Source organism: Amphiprion ocellaris, chromosome 21 (genome assembly GCF_022539595.1).
Source record: "Amphiprion ocellaris isolate individual 3 ecotype Okinawa chromosome 21, ASM2253959v1, whole genome shotgun sequence".
NCBI classification, from domain to species: Eukaryota; Metazoa; Chordata; class Actinopteri; family Pomacentridae; genus Amphiprion; species Amphiprion ocellaris.
In genome coordinates, this window is record NC_072786.1 from 20,589,130 (window position 1) to 20,609,865 (window position 20,736).

At 40.6% G+C, this 20,736-nt stretch overlaps 1 protein-coding gene across 5 annotated transcripts in view; it reads left to right on the forward strand.

The window, feature by feature from the left end:
• Window positions 1-1,233: 1,233 nt before the first annotated feature.
• Window positions 1,234-20,736, forward strand: part of lmo3 (LIM domain only 3) — a 51,730-nt gene continuing 32,227 nt past the window's right edge. The window contains exons 1-3 of one of the 5 annotated variants that reach the window (XM_023286521.3): window positions 1,363-1,503; window positions 4,413-4,518; window positions 9,072-9,285. In XM_023286521.3, coding sequence (XP_023142289.1) covers window positions 4,494-4,518; window positions 9,072-9,285 — 239 coding nt within the window. In that variant the 5' untranslated portion in view covers window positions 1,363-1,503; window positions 4,413-4,493. Of the gene's footprint in view, window positions 1,504-3,493; window positions 3,919-4,412; window positions 4,519-6,808; window positions 6,993-9,071; window positions 9,286-20,736 lie in introns of those variants that run through there. The other 4 variants (XM_023286523.3, XM_023286524.3, XM_035955560.2 and 1 more) reach the window with 4 other exon arrangements.

Here is a 20,736-nt window from a genome sequence, read left to right on the forward strand (position 1 = left end):
ATCACTTGGTCCTTGTGTCATTTCTGACCTTCCCTGAAAATTTCATCCAAATCTGTTAGTCCGTTTTTGAGTAATGTTGCTAACAGACAGACAGATTGTCACATAACTCCACTATGTTCCTTATAACAAAGGAATAACAAACAAAAAAAAGCCTGTATCCTGGCTGACCAATGAGCAAGAGCTCCCATTCTCACACACACACACACACACACACACACACACACACACACACACACACACACACACACACACACACACACACACACACACACACACACACACACACACACACACACACACACACACACACACACACACACCTATTTTATATGTCAGTGTGAAAACTGCCTTCTTTTTACACTGCAAAAGCATCACAATACCATCTCCCCCAGTGCTTTCTGTTTTAGCACTAATTAGATGGGTGACAGGAGTGGCACTGATTGGCATTGTAAAATCTGCACTATCATTCCTCACCACTTCCTGACACCCCCATCACCCACCCCCCCCACCCGTTTTCTGTTCAAAGCTGCCACTGCCATCAGAGGAATTATTTAAGATGAAAGATAGTATGTAAAAAAATAAGAAATCTCCCTTGGCGGGTATTATCAGTACAACCCTTTATGGAACGCGCTAACTTACTTTTCCCCTTTACTTTCTGTCTGTTTCCTTCCATCTCTGCCACTCACTCTGTCTTTCCTTCTCTCTAGGTTTCCCAGCGGAGAGAAAAAGGCAAGGGGAGAGAAAGGAGGAGCAGAAAAGTGAGTGAGCTCTGTCAATTGGAGTGAGAGCGCTGCTAAGTCTGGCTACACTACAAAGGTTAGCAGATCTGACTGTCAATAGTGTCTTGTGGGTGGGAGGGGGATGAGGGAGGAGACATGGAGGTGAGGTGGTGGAGGAAGGGGGGCGGTCGCTTTGAGAGAAAGAGATACTTTGATATTTCGGAATGTTAGAAGGGTGAATGTGGAGAACTGGAGGTTGGGGATCTAATTACCGGGCCATAATTGGGGGCTAGGGAATAGGTTGCCGTCCTCTCAACTCGCTGCAGATCAATTATGTTAAGAGAACATCTGTAAGTAGAGCTTAATGAGGTCCATTAGAGCAACATGCGCTGCCTTCCCTAACGGTGCTTGTCAGCTTCTTGGATGAGTTGGAGTGTGCTGCTGACTGGGGACCTGGTGGAGGGGCTTAAATAGGAGAGGAGGCTCGACTCCACACGGCTTTTCCCTGTTAGAGAACCAGAGAGGCAGACAGCCGGGAGAAGGAGAAGGTTACGGACGACAAGGGGGAGAGGGGTGTCCAGAGCCACGGGGGAACCCAGTTTAGGGTGTTCTCTAACTGTTGTTCAGCTAAACTTGCGTCGGCAAGTTGTCTTTAGAGAATCCAAAGTCTGGAAGAAAAAGTTGTCATGTGGACATTTTGATTTAAAGTCAAGAGAACAGAGAAGATTCAAACCGCAGCAGCGACCTGAGTGTTTGTTTTGGGCATCCCTGGCTGTACTCCAAGGTACGTGTTCAGTCTGTGTGTTTCTGGGTTTGAGTTTAACGTAGAAAAGTGACAGGAGATACGACACAGAAAGCACAGAGCTGCTGAGGACACGAGGTGGAAATGTGTTTAGCTGCTCCCCTAATTCCTGCCTGTGAAGCAGCCCGGTGCTGAGGACGTGGTGTGGTTTAGATGCAGGTCTCTGCTGTTGTTCTGGTTGGGGTTGGGGTCATATGTGCTTTAATCGCAGCAGCGGTTCCTCTGTCTGTCTGCAAATACACGAGGAGTGTATGGAGGTGTGCGGATCCATTGGATGGGGAGACTGATCAGTCGGTCTCCTCCATCCTCCTCCTGTCTCTATCTCACACTCATAGGGAGGATGAATAATTGGCGCGACGCAGTGAGTGAGAGGAAGGTGGAAGGGCAAAGGGAGAGGGCTGGCAGCCTCACACACTCTACACACACCATGCAGAAAATTGCATGATTACCAAGATAGGCCGCCTTGAAATAATTCAATCCATGACAAAACCTAATTACTGCTAGGTAATACCCTGTCAGCTTTAATGCATCTCATCACTCATAATGGCGCGGAGAGCATTTTATGACCCGTCTCATTATCGCTGCGTTTTAGGCTCAAGCCGCATGCCAACTATTGACTGCTGTCTCCTCCTCCTGCTGCCTTCCCCTCCTTCCTCCGTCCTCCCCCGATCAGCACGTTTATGGGAAAACTTCCACTCATCAGACTGCATGTTCCAACGCTATGTGGTGTGTATGCACCTCTCCCTGACATGTCAGCCTCATTATGGCCTCATTCACTTCAAACTGCGCTAATATATGCACACTGGCGCAATAACAGGGCGGAAAACGCCGTCCTTTAATTATAGAAATGATTGAAATAAAGAGCGCGGAGGTCCAGGACCTCACAGTGAATGCAGGAGGAACAATGCTGCAGAAGGAGGAACCAGCGACCTCATTTCATTTCCCTATTTAATTAGACCATCTTCCTCTTAATTACGCTGTGATATTTTATTTTCTCACAACAATCTGTAGTCCATGTCGCCAAATATGTATGAACACGGATGTACAAGCGGTTCCCTGACCTCCTTTACTCTTTAACCGTCAGACTAATGGTTTTAAGGTTCGTGCATTTGCTGTTTGAGTGGCCTTGTTAAATCTATCAGTTGGACTGGATGAGTGATTGATATCATGTGCTGGTAGGTAATGTCCTCTCATGGAGCTGCTTTTGAAGAGCTGCTGCTGTTTGGCCTCAAATCACCTCCAACTGTCGGCCTGCGTGGCCGTGGGACTACACTGTGGACTTGTATCGTTAAACTTTAGACGTGGACAGTATTTTGGTCGGTAACAGTCTAAACGTGTGTTTACAGACCCTAACCCCCTGAAAGCAGCACTAGACCACCTGCTCCTTAACCCTTAGATGCAGAAGTGGGTTACAAATGACAAGGTGAGGTCTTGTAATGAGAAGTTTTTATTATTTCCTATCCCAACTATTCCTGAAACAATATGTTTTTGATATCATTCCATTAAAATGTTTAAGTTACCTTTAAAGAATTTGTGATATTTGTATTACTACCCCAAGTTATCACTGATAGTATTATCAAAACAAACTTGGAGAGCAGCAACAGTTGGAGGAAAAGGGTGGAAAATGTCAAAAAAAAAACCTGATGCTGACATTCTTTTATTGCTGTTCTATGTCATATTTTTCTTTTTCAATTATAACAATGTTGAAAATTTGTTATCAAGTGAAAAATAAACCTATTTAAAACATGAAAACGCTTTTGTGTGGACAAAAAATATGATACAAACAATAATACAAAATTTTACTCTTAACCAAAGTGACAAAAATGGCATATAAGCACATTGATTCTTATACGAGTCATTATTGACCCACTTGTAAGAAGAAGAGGAAGAGTGTAGGTCCAATCACTGGACCATCTAAGGGTTAAACAACAAATAAATAAATAAATAAATGCTATGACACTCCACTTTCAGCTCTCCTTGTCACCTCAAAGTAACGAGCGGCTCAGAGACAGAAGGACGTTAGAAAGTGGGCGTTCCGGGGACGCGCACCGATTCATGCTTTCCCTTTATAGTGGCGCGTCTGGTACCAGATGAATGGCCCTATGGTGGAGGTGTGATGTCTCACCGATGAGGGAATGGGAGTTTGGAGATTCTAAACCAGATGACTTGCCACTCAGTCTCTGGTTCTCTGGACTAGCAGCCTGACCCCTGAATGATCAGCACATGTAACTGTGTCTTGTCCTACTAAGTAGTCGCTGTGATCCACGTGGAGCACATTTTTCCACCCTCTGAGGTCTATGTCAGTTTGGTGAACTTTTTTTTTTTTTCTGCTAAGAAGGGATCTGTAGCTGAAAGCCACTGCCTGAAACCAGGCTTCTGCTGAACTTATTGACAAAGGTGAGTGAGCAGGACTCTTATTTTGACATATTTACATTTTGAACCAATAGCCTGATGGAATTTAGGCCTCGGCCTACATGTCATCATTAGGAGAAGGCTGACATAAATACATCAGATCCTGAACGCCTCGCTGTTTAAATATAGGGGGGTGAGAAGTGTGAGTGTAGCTGAAATGCTCCGGTGCTGCTGGAGAGCGGGCTGGAGGGAACCGCTGATTCCCAGAGCGGCAGCCTCCTGTGTGATGAGGCTGCCAGCAGGATTAGATGCTCGCTGCATCTCTTTGTCGTCATGTCATTCGCTGCCTGCATCTCTGTGCTCATACAGCTCCGCTCGCTGATAAACGTGCTCCTATACGCCGTGTGACGCCGACAGCAGCCCGCAGCTCGCTCGAGCTCCTCCGCCTGCGTTTTGTTGGCCAATGTTTCCCCCCTTCTTTTCATTCCTCTCTGGTCGCCGTGCTGGATTATTCCCTTTCTAACAAAGCCTGATCTCAGTCTGCCTGCAGACAGCTGCTCTCCGGACCAGGCGGCTCCGGGTTGCATGGTGGTGCCTCGGCTGCTCCAGCGGTTCAACAAATGCAGAAAAGGGAGAAAAGTTTCGGTAAGACGCTTTCTTTGGCTTCGGATTGAATGAACGGCACGTTTCATGTGTGTTTAGTGTTGCTCTGCGATGACAACTTACAGCATCTCTCTGCGTCGAAGGCGACGGGTCTGACCTGCTTCTGCATTAACCCAATCCATGATCTATTTTACTGTCATTCCACCGACAAGCTTTCATTAAGACATTACAGAGATGTGCTCTGGTCTGATGGTACTGATCATTCCGCTGATATGTGCCCGAGTTCACTACGGCTCCAGCCTGTTATGTGCTTATGAAAGCTGCATGGCGAATTGAGTCTGTGTTAAATCCGTTATTGGCCTTTACCAACAGTGCGCTGCCATGGCAACAATAATTAAACTGATAGGGTGAAATGTCAGCATCTCGTTGCCGATCAGCTGAGACTGAAATAGCATGCGGTTCTCCGCTCCATCCCTCCATCAGCCTTCATCCGCGCTCGGCTCAGATAATGATAACCTACATGTGGCCACAGACAGCAGCCTGAAGCCCACAATGAGAGCAGGAATTAGGAGAGGGGAGACCAGCTCATGAACGAGCGAGAAAATAAAACAGATATCATTAGGACTGTGAGCAGGCTATGATTTCCTTCTTTTGTGGAAAAATGAAGCCTTTGTTGGGAGCTTCCGGCGATGAAAAGAGCGAAGTGGCCAAATTCCTGCCATGCTTCTCCCCTTGTCCCCCCGAGTTGATTGCACAGTGAAAGGAGACTCGAAACTCTTGCTTCTTTTGGTGTGGTAATGAGTAGCGGGGACTTTGTAGTGTTAACGAGGCAGGACGGATCAGTGGTGCTGAACAGCGGAGAGCAGCCGGCCGAGCAGCCGCGCGCCCGCTGCCCAAATCCGGCCAATTAACAAATCAACGGCCCCGACGCACCGGAACAAATGAAAGGAGCTGCTCCCCGCACAGCTGCAACTTGTTTCACATTCTCTGCAAGCCATTTCTGTGCAAGAATATTTAGTGTATACACAATGTGCAGCAGGTGAAGAGCAGTAATGTTGCACGATGTAAAATATTTTATATTATCCTCAAAGACCACACCAGTGCTTTTTTTATTCAGTGTGATTGTATTCGAGTAGTTTCCCTTTGTCTCCAACCTTAGTTTAAAACTATTTTCAGCCTTTTTCTGACTTCTTCATCTACATCAGGGGTGTCAAACTCATTTTAGTTCAGGGGCCACATTCAGCCCAATTTGATCTCCAGTGACCAGTAAAATCAGAACATAAAAATTGATAAATAACTCCAAATATCTCCTTTGTTTTAGTGCAAAAAAGTACATTCTAACAATGTTCACATTTAATAAACTTTAATTTTACATAACATTATGAACAACCTGAAATTTCTTAAGCAAAATAAATGAAATTTAAATAGTATTACTCCTTAATTTATAATTTGTGTATCACAACTTACACATCACAGTTTCTCTACGAAGGCACAAAACATTTAGTTGCAGGTATCTGGAACTGAACAATATAATATTTTACAACTTGTCATAATCTAAAAATTATTTTAAATTGACATTCATGTCCTCGTCCGTGTAGTAATCCTGACCACCTCAACTGACACACCACACAAACTAAACAGGAACTATTAAGGAAGAAGGTTAAGTTGTCCTCCTGCCTTTTAAATGTATAAAATGTATACATTTAAAACACATAAAAGTCGTATCAGTACGTCAACAATAGGGTTCCACCAAACCAAACTCTGTCGTACTGAAGCTGCTGACTGACATATCGCACAATGTTCAATGTCTTTAAATATTTTCACAGTAAGGATTCATTTTCACCTCTGTAATTTTTACACTTTGCAAAGTTGTCTTTATGTTTGACACCTCTGATCTACATCATTAAACTGCTAAATGCATCACCTTGAAAGTGTTTTAGAGGCTGAGGTTCAACTAAGCATTGTGTGTGTGGTTAGAATTTTTAAAATTTTTAGCCGCACTTGGACTGCATCCACACACAACAGACCAAAAGACTAAATGATTTTCGCAGGAATGGATCAACTTGCAAGTTTGTGTAGTGAAATTACAGGGAAATTAAGGCTGCTGTCAAAAAGGAATAAAACACACATCCAGAAAGTAAACCTCTACATCACCCTTTTATCACTGGGCAACAGGACAGGACAACTTTATGGGGATTGTGGGGTAACACTGGCAAGTTTCTGTGTTTTAAAATGGGCAAAGCTAAAACTAAAGATTGTGTGTGTGTGTGTGTGTGTGTGTGTGTGTGAGAGAGAGAGAGAGAGAGATGAATGGGGGACAAAGGGGAGTGGGGCTGTGCCTCTCCTTAGGGAATGGTAGGAGAATACTAATTCCAGCCCTGTGAGAAGCCTCATTATCCTCCGACTCCTCGCCTCCAGTGGGCCAACAAAGGCTCTCCACAGTCAGCTCAGGCCAAACAATACGGCGCACGGCTAAGCTCCTCGCTTGTAGCCACGCCCCTCTAAACACAGAGGAGGTCAGTGTAAAAGAAGTGTCCAGGAAGAAATGTGAAACTGTGGCTTTGTGTCTGTGTGGGCTGTTAGTTGTGCTCACAGCATCTAAACAGCGAACCGTAGTGGTGCTGATCGTACCGACCAGGTCCAGTCTGCTGGCCACACAGCCACAATCCAGCTCCTCCGGGCTTTTATTTGACATTATCAGTCCATTGCTGTTGTTGTAGAGACACAAGTAACATCCGCTAGTCATTGCTGTTAAACGTAAAATCTATTTTATTATTTAATTTTTTTGTAATTTACTGGTGTTGTTGTCTATATCAGAAAATACCATGAAAGTGTCTTTTTTCTTCCTGGTAACAATGAAGTTACCTCCGCACCTGTTATTGTTTAGCTTTGTGTAAAAATTAAATAATGCATAGGCCAAAAAATGGCAGGACCAGATCAGTGCAACAGCTGCTCAAACTATTTCCCTTACAGAGTGGTGTTGGTTATCTTTTCACAAGCGAGAGGCTACATCTTACCCTCTGAGTGCAATGTGCTGTTTGCAAAACTATTAAACACATATAACACAGGCTGTTTCCAGAACACTATTCTTTACTGAAAATAAATGTAATATTTTTAAGTGACATGCGTGCACATATTCTGCAGCTGAAAGTGTTCTTAGTATTTCCCACAGGCCAGGACTACACACTGACTGTATTACCACACACTGGGTAAAGCACACTGACTTTGAATTCAGTGTAAAGGACAATACTTGACAATTCTGATATGTTTTTACAACACTAAACTTTTAGTCTACCAACAAAATTGATGTACACTTAATTTTGAGTCCATTTTTTTATGTGAACATATTAGTGTGCAGCTTTGAATCAACAAACAACTAAACTGTGATTTATGAATGGTACGGCCAATTATAATTAAAAATATCTAGTTTTGTTTCTCAGATCTTCGTCGAGCTGTTACATATAGTTTTTGGAAATCCCTTTACCCTGTGCAAAGGAACAGTCTGCATACTAGCTTACTAAAGTTAACCCGTTTCCTGTGTGACTAAATTATATACTAATAAAATGAATAAAACCTTCCATGAGTTGTTGTTTATAACTGAATGCAGTTCTGCTAGATGTTTTAAGGCCAGCAGTTTAAGAATTAAATCTGAGTTTTTCTACATTAATAGCAGTAATTTCAATTACTTTCACGAATAGCACGTTAAAAATTTCAATGGCCCACATAAAACACATGCTATATAATTTAGTGTGAAACAGCTTAGGTTAAAATGTGGATTTTTTTACAATATTGGAATATAGGATTTTACTGTATTTACATAACCGTTCAAAAGTTTGGGGTCACCCAGACAATCTCATGTTTTCCATGAAAACTCCCACTTTATTCATGTACTAACATAACTGCACAAGGGTTTTCTAATCATCAATGAGCCTTTCAACACCATTAGCTAACACAATGTAGCATTAGAACACAGGAGTGATGGTTGCTGGAAATGTTCCTCTGTACCCCTATGGAGATATTCCATTAAAAATCAGCTGTTTCCAGCTACAATAGTCATTTACCACATTAACAATGTCTAGACTGGATTTATTTAATGTTACCTTTATTGCAAAAACTGCTTTTTTTTTCAAAAATAAGGACATTTCTAAGTGGCCCCACACTTTTGAACAATAGTGTGTGTGTGTGTGTGTGTGTGTGTGTGTGTGTGTGTGTGTGTGTGTGTGTGGGGGTGTGTGTGTGTGTGTGTGTGTGTGTAAAAGTCTTATTTTGGTCAAATAAATGAAAATTTTGCTTATATCGCTACTGCTGATTAAAACCTAAGGAGCACAATGGCAAAACAAGTGATACATGCTATTTTGGTTTTTATTGTTTTACCATTTCACTTCTCTTGTCAATGTAAAACCCTCTTACCCTCCTAAATAGTATTTGTAATACATTACATTACCAGTCTGACCATTTAGCTCCATACTGTGTCAGATGTTTTCTGCCTGCATCCGTCACCCTCAGGGTGTTCCCATTAACACCCTTTTCCTTCTCCTCAGTCAGCGCACTGCTGCATGATGAGTGTTTAAAGCCTCTCTCTCTGCTTCTCCCAGGTATACAAATGCTCTCCGTCCAGCCGGACACCAAGCCAAAAGGCTGTGCCGGCTGCAACCGGAAGATCAAGGACCGCTACCTGCTGAAGGCCCTTGATAAGTACTGGCACGAGGACTGTCTCAAGTGCGCCTGCTGTGACTGCAGGCTGGGCGAGGTCGGCTCCACGCTCTACACCAAAGCCAACCTCATCCTTTGCCGGAGAGACTACCTACGGTAAGAGAGAAAAAGCTTCACAGTGTCTGTGTGACATTCAGCAAACTCTGCATACATCCAGATAACACAAAGTCGGGTCAGTGTGTACACAGGGCTGTTGGAGAACTCACCCTCTGAAATCCACTTTACACCCACTGACAGTTCAGTTCATTTATTTTTTGGAATGAAGCAGAGAAATATTTGTTCAGGCCTCGAAATTTGTCACAACCAATTAGACAACAGAAATTTGGTTGTGAATTATAATATGCCATTTTTTTACATTTTCCAAATTAGCATTGTTATGTTTCTATTATTTATTTATTTACATTTTTTACGTCTATCATCAGTGTGGTGTGACCCTATCTCCATACATTTTATTATTTTCACTCACAAAGGTTCCAAGTTGCTTCAGATATGGTTATAATAACCTCCTTTTATTGAATCATATACATGTAAAATTAATTTTTAGAATTGGACTATAATCCAGCTAATTAGTGTCACTGAGGTTTGTAGTGAAGCAGACAGTAATTATGAATATAAAACAGCACCATATGTAATTAATAACAGGAAAATTTTGGTATAAGGCAGCAACAAATATTTAATTAAGCCTTAGATGCTCCAGTGATTGGACCTACACTCTTCCATAAGTGGCTCAAAATGACCTGTATAACAATCAGTGTGTTTTTATGACATTTTTGTCATTTTGGTTCAGAATAATCATTTGTATTATTGTTTGTATTCTATTTTTGTCCACACAAGAATGATTTCATGTTTGAAATTAGTTTATTTTTCACTTTATTACAGATTTTGAACATTTTTGTTATTGAAAAAGAAGAATATTGCACAGAACAGCAATAGAAGAATGTCAGCATCAGTTCTGTTGACATTTTTCCGCTCTTTTCCTCCAACTGTTGCTGCTCTCCGTCTCTCCATCATCTCTTATATAATATTACCAGTGATAAAGAGCTTGGGGTAGCAATGCAAATATTACAATTTCTTTAAAAGTATAAAACTTAACTTAAAATTTTAAATGGAATGGTATCAAAAACATGCTTTTTGAGGAATAGCTGGAATATGAAATGATAAAAACTTTTCATTACAAAGATATCACAAGAAAACCACCTCACCGGCTCATTTCTGACCCACTGATGCATCTAAGGGTTAAAGTAATTTTGTCTTGGCTTTGAAAATACAAGCATCAGAGCCGACAAATTCTAAAAAGGATATTTCAGTTTACAGTAGGGATTGCCTACGCTTTACAGCCTCTTCCCTGTTTCAGAAGATTTAGGCACAACGGGATGCTACGATAGCAGCAATACAGGGAGCTGTTACAGCCAATCAACACTACCCAGTGTGCTTCTAACATACAGCACTATGTATATGCTGGCAGAGAGATACAATGAATAGGCCTAATTAGGAGAGCACTAGCTGATTAATTATGTTCATGTGTATTGTTGTATTTTTACGTGATACTACATTAATTTGTCTTTTTGATTTGTTTCACTTGTGCTGAATTGAATTTATTTGCAAGAATGGATTTCACTAATCTGTTTATTATTGGAATGCGATGTCCGTACATAGACGTTACAACCTGATCTATTAGCAGGAATGCAGTCTGTTTCTATGGCTCCAGTTTACCAGGGTTACTATCATTTAGCAGGCTGAATACATCTAGTCGATATGTTGGTATATTTAATAAGCAAAGTTAGTATTAAAGGATAATCTGTGATTCAAACATGAACCACACAGTAACTGATATAAAAAAAAATAAAAATTGGAACTAATCACTCTCTACATTTATTGATGGACTAAATATGTAATTTTAAACCCAACACTAAACCAAATCAGTCTGTCATGGTTTTATTTGATAAATAAATAACTAATTAACTTTATTTTTGCATCTATAACAAATTATTCAGTAAAAATGTGAGAATTCCTCCAATTGAAGTGCTCCGAAATAACTGATTGTGTCTTCAAAATACAGTTAAAATATATATAGCAGGAGAGATTATTATAATGTGAGGTCATTTCATAAATAAATCAATCTACTTTTTTTGAGGACCTGTGATTTTATTGGCAAAAAGATAGCAAATTTATCATCTCTCCTCATTAATATAATATTTGAAAACATTTTACTGCCAAATAAATATATATTTTTTAATATATTGGTGCTTAAAATGGCTATTTTTTTCAATCTGTGTGTGGAGATTCTTTTTCTCCCACGAGCTGCAGCTGTGGTCGTTTTCAGACCTGTAGAGAGATAAATAGTTGACATTTAAGCTGTTTACGTATGAAGTTAATTTGTAGTTTATGAAGGCCTGAAATATGTAAAGCTTTCCACTGACATTGGTTCTACATTGAACAGCTTCTGATTTTAATCTTCATTCTAAAGGTCTGACATCCAGATCTTGATTCCTGAGTAGATGATTCAGTTTTTTTCTTCACTGGTTTTTAACATCACGAACAGCAGATACAGCGGATAAAATGTTAAGACTTGCAAATACCTTGAAAATTTGGGACATGAATGAGGAAAATGAATTTGTGTATGTACGCTAGTATATAAGCTGCAAAGTGTGTGAGTGAGCGAGGACGGAAAGGTGACTGGTGGGAACACATGAGGTTACTGGCACAGAAATAAGAGAGGGAAGGTAGAAAATGACTAATAAGAGGTAGTCGTGATACCCCAGACACACATTCACATCATATCATGAAACTTATCCTTTAAGCAGTTATTTTACTAGGTGGCATTACCTTTGGTTTGAGCAATTTGCTACAATGACCAGTTATATTACTAAATTACAAAGCATCCACAAAAACTATTCAGCTGTTTATTTGTGTGCTGCTTTTAAAGAAGCACATCTTCAGTAGGAAACAATGGATATACCGAAAAATAGACTAACATATTGTTGGCTGGGATGTTTTTAATCCTTAAATATGTGTCAGGGCCGGGCTGTCTAGGGTAGCTGGATAGTGACAAAAATAAGTGAAACAAATGCTGAGTTCTAGAGTGGTAGGTGGGATTTATTTTGAAAGGGGTTATGAGCACAACAATACAGAAAGTGAGGGGGTTAAAAACAAATGGTTGCTACCGAAACAAAAGAAATAAACACAACCAAAAGCAAACTTCTCTATGAAGATGATATCATGAAACTGGGAGAAAATAGAAGATAACAGATATAAAGAAAACTCTAAACCAAAGTACTCGGCAGCAGCACCCCTAACTGAAGACTAACTAAGGATTCTCTCATAGTGTTTCCTCATAAGTCACAGATCCCAGCTAGCTTCTACCCCTCAACGCACATTAACCACTGGCACAAATATTCACAGATGCTCACAAATGTTCACCAGGCAGCTCAACTTCTAATACAAACTGCTACCGAATGCCGGCATGAATGAGCCTTTTACACATCAGCTCCAACCAGGATTGGAGCAGTAGTTCAGCCAGCTCCAATCCAAATTCAGTTCCAGGGGTTGTAGGCGGGGCGAGAACACGGAGGAGGGGCGGACGAAGGTGCAGGACAATCATTGCAGCTGAACACAATACAGATTAACAGAGGAGGAGGAGCGCAGCGGCAGGGCTGTAGCAATGTGATTAGAGGTCGACCGATATGGGATTTTCAAAGGCCGATGCCGATACCGATTTTTAAAAAAAATTTCAGCCGATGGCCGATATCTAAAGCCAATTGTAGAAGCCAATTTTTAAGGCCGATATCCTTTTGTTTTTTTTTAAAGCACATCGATTACAAAAGGCAATTTAAACACTAAAAGTATATACATGTATATATTACAAATTAAATACACTAGTAGAACTCTAACATTTATTGAACACAAAAAGTGAAAAAGTACAATAACATAAAAAAAATACTTAAAGTTCACAAAAATACAATTAAAAAGTAACCTGAAAGTGGTTAGGGTTAGGCTTGTTGTTGCCTGGCTCACTCACTCGCTCCGCTCATGCTCCGCTCTCTGAGTGCCGGGGGTCCTTCTAAGGGAAAAGCGGTTGCGGCAGCTGCCCGTACGGGTGCCTGATCACAAATCGCCTTTTTATTTGTAAATATCGGCCGATGGCCGATATTGAAAAAAGTCCATATATCGGCCCAAAATATCGGCCGGCCGATATATCGGTCTACCTCTAAATGTGATTATATTATAGTATCTCATATATCATGTAGATATAATGTACCAGCCCCCCTGGAAAGTGTCCTTCCATCACCCAGTCCTCAGGTCCTTCCTGCCATGGTGGTTGCTGTGTAGCAGAGCTTGAGAACTAAAACTGTAAATGTCATCGGTGAATCACTTGTTAACATTATTTCCCCGACACCACAGCATACAGTCACAGTGAGGCCAGACAAGCTTTTCTGAACTGGCGTGCAGACTGGGAGGGAGACCAATTCCAACATGTTATTCTTTCATCTTCAAAGTTCAAGGTGACTGAATTGATTTGATGCTCACTATCATGTGAGTGGCCTGCCTGCAAATGCACCCTGGCATCTCCTCACTGCTGGCTAATGAATGGCAAATATAGCAAATAACAGCACTCCACATCTGATCTGCAGAGCAACAGTGAAAGCCAGGCTCCATCACGAGGCAATCAATGACTGCTACATCACAAAGCAATACAGTTTTACACACACAGACACACACACACACCCATCCCCGTTGTCAAAAGTAACCTCAAATGTGTTATTTCTACTTTATGTTTATCTCACTCTGTCAGCCCAGGTTAGCAACAGGAGAGGGAAAAATAAGGACGTCTTCACATGGAGTTCATTTTTATATTCCGCTGGCTTTAAAGTAAATTATATGTACCTTCATTATGCACCCCCACCCGCTTCTCTAAGTCAATCCCATTCTGCTTAGCAGGGTGGCATGTTATTAGGCCTTATGTAACCAGGGTTAATAGAATTCTTCAGGGGTCTGCAACCATGAATGATGTGATCCCAGCAGCAGATGAATAATAATCCTCACAATACATGCACACACAAAACAAAAACAAATACAGGGAGAAAAAAACGTAAAGATACAGCAAGCCGAAAAAAACGTGTGACTGAAGACGGTGTACCGAGAGGAATTTGTGTGTGTTTGAAACCAGGCCCTGCGACTGCAACCGCAATTACAGGTATTATCTCCTAAAGCTTGATTTGTGCATGGCTTTCTCTGAATATGGAGAAATACAGCGAGAACACTTTATCAGCAAATGATCCCTTTGAAACCAAAGCTCCCACTGATGATACAGGGTGAGGGCGCTGTTTATGCTGATCTATGATTTTCATAGTACAGAGCGATAATGTTTGAAAGCCCAAATGAAGGAGGGAAGCGGACAGAATGACACATTTAAGTTAAAATATGCTAAGAAAATGAAGACTGCAGCACGGCGGCCTGCTGAGTGCCACCACACACACGCGCACACACGCACACACACACACACACACACACACACACACACACACACACACACACACACACACACACACACACACACACACAGCGCTAGCTCCAAGGCCGGGTGCAGACGGGAAAAAGCTGTTGGGCATCAGTTAATGGAAAACTGTAAATTCCAGGCATCCATTTTAAAGACAGCACCAGGAGAACACTTATTTATTTATCTATCTATTCATGCATTTTTTTAAAAAAAAAAGTCCAACTTCAATTTTCCTCTACAGTGCTTTTACTAAGATTGTAAATGCAAGCAAACTCACGGCGCCGTCAACGCTGCTGGATTTATTAACGTCTTGGAAAACTGGCTATCAGTGAGAGATAACCAACATGTAGAGCATGGTTCACTTTAATAACAAATAAATTTCCGCCTTCAAAAACAACTTTGTAATCCACTGCCACCTTGTACAAGCATTTATATAAATGTAAATGTAATACAAAGTATCTGTTTTTCATCTGACATTGGTGCCTATTGTCAGTTTGCCTGTCTGCTTCTGTGACATCAAGTCGGGTTTTATCTCCAGGGACCAGCAGGGAATGTGGAGAAAAGGTTCCATTTCAGAAATTTCATTTAGATAGGTTCTCCTTATGAGCACATGTCATAATGTAATATAATAATTTAAAAAATAAATTCAGTTGGTGATTACTCACAAACTAAAAATCTAGCTTTCTGAGCTCAGACACACATTTAACTGAGATGAAGGCCATGATCCCGCTTCTGAATTCTTCACTATTTTTACATCCACTCTGCTGCTTCATAGGTCTGTCCATATCAACCACTGATGCAGCGTCCACACTTGTCTACCTTCTTACTTTCCTTGTGGAACTATTTTTTTAAATTTAATGCTTCATACAGCTTCACTGCTAGTTGAAAGTGATATTGATGTGCACATGACTTTCACTACTTTCTTCATTTCCTGTCCCATTTGTGTCAAAAATATCTTCAGATCAGATCAGATCAGAATCAGCTTTATTGGCCTAGTATGTGGACACAGACAAGGAATTTAACTTAGGCTTTTCCCACTCCACACATCATTTCCATGCTAAGCTTGTGTTCAGATTGAAGGTGATGTGTGCAGCTGGTACCTTCATGAAAACTGTGATTGTGGTCAGCATATATTCACGACATACAACCAAGAGATTAATGGCAGACTAGCTTTGTATTTATATGGATGAAAATTTTTAGAGAAGGAACTTTGTAGTGGCAGTAAATCAGTTCTTCTCTCTCTGTCAGAAAGCGCATTTCATTTAAAACACCCATGGTTTTGGCCTCAACATGGATAACAAAATGTTGCAGGGTTTTCAAGGAGAGTGACAACATAGAAGCAGCAAATATAAAAGCAGTTTTAAAAGATACCCTTTCTAAATACTCAGCATGTACAAAAATGGACAGTGGAAATGTGTTATTTGAGTCATTTGATTCCTAAACACTGATGGGAATCCAAACTGCCACAATGAAGGACTGATCTACAAAGTTTTCATGAGCTCCTCTCAGGCCTACAGAAATGAGTTTTGCTAACTCTTGCTAACTGTACTCTGGCCTATGTAGCTTTCACTGAATAGTTTTGGTTACTTTTAATTAATAAAGTGTTAATTAAATAGCCATTCAGGGATAATATCAAGCTAAAGGTACAGCTGTGATCTATCTAAATTACACACACAGCCTCATTCCAAACAGCAAACTAGACTCCCAGTTAGACCAGTCCTCAGTAATTCAGTGATTGATGGCGAACAGCCCCACAAAGAACTGAAAGCATGTGATTCCACTGCAACCGCTGCACAACATCCCACTCACTTAACAGTCGCTGTGTTCCTATGAGATTTGCAAGAGGCTGGGTGTAGTTTGTCATCAGCTCTCTCCTCCCTGATTCTCTGCAGGCTGAAAGATTCAGGACAGGTCCTTTAGTCCTCTAGTGACTAACACAGATGTTCAGCTGCTCCCCAACTAGCACTGAAGGCCATGAGACATCTGAAGCAAGCTTCTGGTCAGTGACACCAGAACTTGCTTTTCAGTGGCAACTCCTAGTGTAGCTGCAGTGTAGGGTTGTCTCAGAGAGTATAACCATACATATAGTAATGCTGCCCATTTTTAGACGATGCAGTTGTGCTAGAATTTTTGTTATGCTTAAAGCGTACCCAGTCTCCATAGGAATAGTATAATGATGATGTATTTTGTAGTGAGGGAGGGGTATTGATGTGAGATGCATCTCACTGTTACTGTAGTGCACACCCTGTCTTTTAGAAGTGAGATTCATATGTTACAATTTTTCCAGTTTTGTTTATGCTGATAAACAATCATTGTCTGCATTATGTTGGTTGCATATATATATATATATATATATATGTATATATATATATATATATATATATATATATATATATATATATATATATATATATATATATATATATATATATATATATATATATATAAACTGCTGTCCAAACATTTGGGGCTGCTTCAAAATGTCCTGTTTTTCAATGAGGATAACATTAAATGAATGATAAATCCAGACTAGACATTGTTAATGTGGTAAATGACTATTCTAGTTGGAAACGGCTGACTTTTAATGGAATATCTCCATAGGAGCACGGAGGAACATTTCCAGCAACCATCACTCCTGTGTTGTAATGGTACATTATGTTAACTAATGGTGTTGAAAGGCTAATTGATGATTAGAAAACCCTTGTGCTATTATGTTAGCACATGAATAAAAGTATGAGTTGTCACTGAAAGCATGAAATTGCCTGGATGACCCAAACTTTTGGACCGTATGAGCCTGTAGCTCAAGAAAAACCTAAGGGCGATGGATACAGATGGATACAAGCTTCAGTAGTGTTATCTATGGAAGAGAGTCTACTTCAGTCACTTGTCATGATACACAACAGGCTCATATCTGAGGAAACAGTATGACAGAAGGATGGGGGTTAGAGAATCACAAATAACAATGATGGAGATGACAGAAACAATCTCTGTAGACTGGACTTGTCACAGGACTCAAACAGCTGTCCTGGAAGTACAAGTACCACCTCGATTAAAGCAGGACAGCCAAAGCAGAAGTATGTTATTAATACTTAGCAGAAGACCAAGTGTAATGAGACCAAGCATTGAATGGCAGCAGGTACCTGTGGTGTTATTGTTTTTGTTGTTGTTTTTGAAAGAAATTGGAGGGTTTTGTTTTTTTTTTATTTTCTATAGATGTGGTTCTCTAAAAGGTTTCAGATCCTGCTGTGTCACTGATCGCCAACATCATTACTTACTCTGTCCTCATGACATCAGGCGTGAGGACAGAGTAAGTAATCATACTGACGATCACTGAGGACAGGCTCTTGGTTATCTATTTATTTTATCTCTCAAACTGAGTGGATTTTCCATGTTTACACCAGTATAATTATTTAGGATACATTAAATAGCACAAACCATTTGGCTATGTTTTAAAACTGGTATGCAGAGATCTTCACCCTCAACTCAAAGATACCTCTCAGGACAAAAAAAGACCTTTTTGAGCCCTCACAAAGAAGCAGCCTTCAGATTTGTTGAATCCCTTTAGCACTTGAGGTGACGATTTTGCCTGGAATGTGTCAGTTCATTCAGGTCTCAGATTGAATCCTGTCTCTGCTGCTTGTTATTACAATAGACACTCAGCATGCACAAAGGGCCTCTCCTGCTCAAGCTTTTAATGGGACTTCTAGGTGGAGAATACAGCACTCAATCTGTCAACCTTGCTACTATACTTTCCTTTTTCTTTCTCAAACACACACATGTACACCCATCTCCGTCTCTCTCTTGAGTCTCAGGCCTCTTGGCCTTCTTTGATGCAGCTAATCGGGTTCTCTATTACTCTAAACGGGCCAGAGATGATTACTTGATTCCAGCAAAATATGTTAAGCTTTGTGTATCCCCACACCTTCTCCTATGTGAGGCTCTACATGCAGCAGTGAGGCAGTCTCAGTGCTACAAGGTGAACTATTCCCTGGCATGTGTTATTATTATTAATAACAGCCAGAGAGAGGGGTCACCCCAGACAACTCCTTGAAAAGAACCCCAGGCGAGGCAAGTAGGCCGCAGCTGGGTTGGTTGTTAAACAATACCACAGTTCCCCCTGAGGAGACGCGCTGCTTAAAGCAAGAATAATGCATGGGGAGAAAGAGGAGAGCCGTGTAACCACATTTTTTGGCCGTGAAAAATTAAGATGTCACCACCTGGCATATTTAAGCATAACTTTACCACTGAGCTGAAGGTAGTATTAAATACAAATGACTGGTAAATGCAGAACCACTGGAGGGAAGGGGAAAGATGAAATCGGGAGAGATTTTAAGCACCAGTCTAATTATTGCAGATCTCTAATTATGGGAATTAATGGGGGTTTTATAGCCATTTTAGCTGTACCGCACATCACTGTTCTATTGGCAAAAATATAGCTGGTTAGCGTAGTCTAAACGTCTCCTGTTGGAAGTAAATACATGTCAACTTGTATTTAAAACAGAAAAGTATTTTGGACATACAAATTTCTTGACAGCGTAGCTCATACGGTATTTGAACTCCGCATGCTCCTGCATTTTTAGGTGTTTTTTCTGACAGCATAAAATATGTTTCTGCAATTTTTTCCTCTAACCTTTTTATGAAACCTTACTCAGTCAAGTAACAAACCCAGCTTTAACACCCTCAACACTATGGCACAATTCAGTGCTACAATCTCTCCAAATGAAATTGGTTTTTGTGGGATCAAGGTTCACATAGTTGTGTTATGATTTGATCTGATATATGCTGAGGAACAGAATAGGGTGTAATCCTCCCCGTGCAGCAGTCAGACCTACAGCTTCATATTTTCATCTGTCCTGCTGCAGTGATTACTCCCACATGGTCATTAAGATGAGAGTGTGATGGCTCAGGCTATTAAAGGTGGAGGAATGATCTCAAATAAACGACAAGGAAAACTGCTGCATTTTTAAAAAATTATTTATTTTGTTGACTCTTAGATCCTGAGAACGGTTGTTGATCCTCGACTAGAAACCTATTTGGGATCACATTTTATACCAGTGATAATACAATTTAGCAAGTACCAGGCTATGACCAGTCCTGTATCTATAATATGTTTTGCTTTTGCTATTTGTCATTTCCACCAGTTTCACTTGAGACCTAAGGTGACCTCTAAACACATTCACAGGTTTGCATCAGGCCGTGATGTTGCATCAGGTCTAAATAGGTTTAAGGCACGGTTTCTCGAGGTCTTGAAAACTGAGAATTAAAAGAACTGTAAAGTTTATAGCTGTCAATTTGTTTAAAAAGTCAGACCTTCAGATTGTTTTACCACTGCACTTACTCATTCATTTTTCTTTTCATGATGCATTTTTGTATATGTACATTCCAAATTCGCATCTCTTTTTTGGTTTGAAACTGTCAAATCTGGAGATATCAGTAGCACCTTTGAAAAATACCGTGTAATTTGTGTCTAAAGACTACTAGAACTCTGTTCAGGTTAACTTTCACAATGACTTCACTCTCACCGAGGTCATAGTGAATGAATAATGGCTAGAAATCGGGGACTTAAAGAATACATTTGAGAAAGCATATAATGATTATACTTATATCCGGCCAAGTAGAACGACATATTTTTACCAGTCTACACCAACACTGAGGCTCCCTTCATGATGCTGCTCATTGAGCTTTGGCCATGAATCACCCTCTGCAAGACAGTATAACAAAATAAGAGGAAACTAGAAAAGCACTCAGAGAGTGCAGTACTCCTCCAAGGCTTGCCTCCAGAAATGCAGCATTTGTTTATTAGTTATTGATGATCAGAAATCACGGCAGCATAGAATGTGTCCATTTAATACAGATGTACCCACAAACAAAGTGACCTTGCGCTGAGCACAGGCATGTTTTATATATGTGTACGTTATGTACAGATACTGAATAGCGTGACCTAAATATGTAGCGAATGGCAGGAATTTATTTATTTATTTATTTATTTTTTTTGCGAGTGGCAGGAATTGATACCGAATCATATGACCTAAATATGTAGCAGGCGGCGG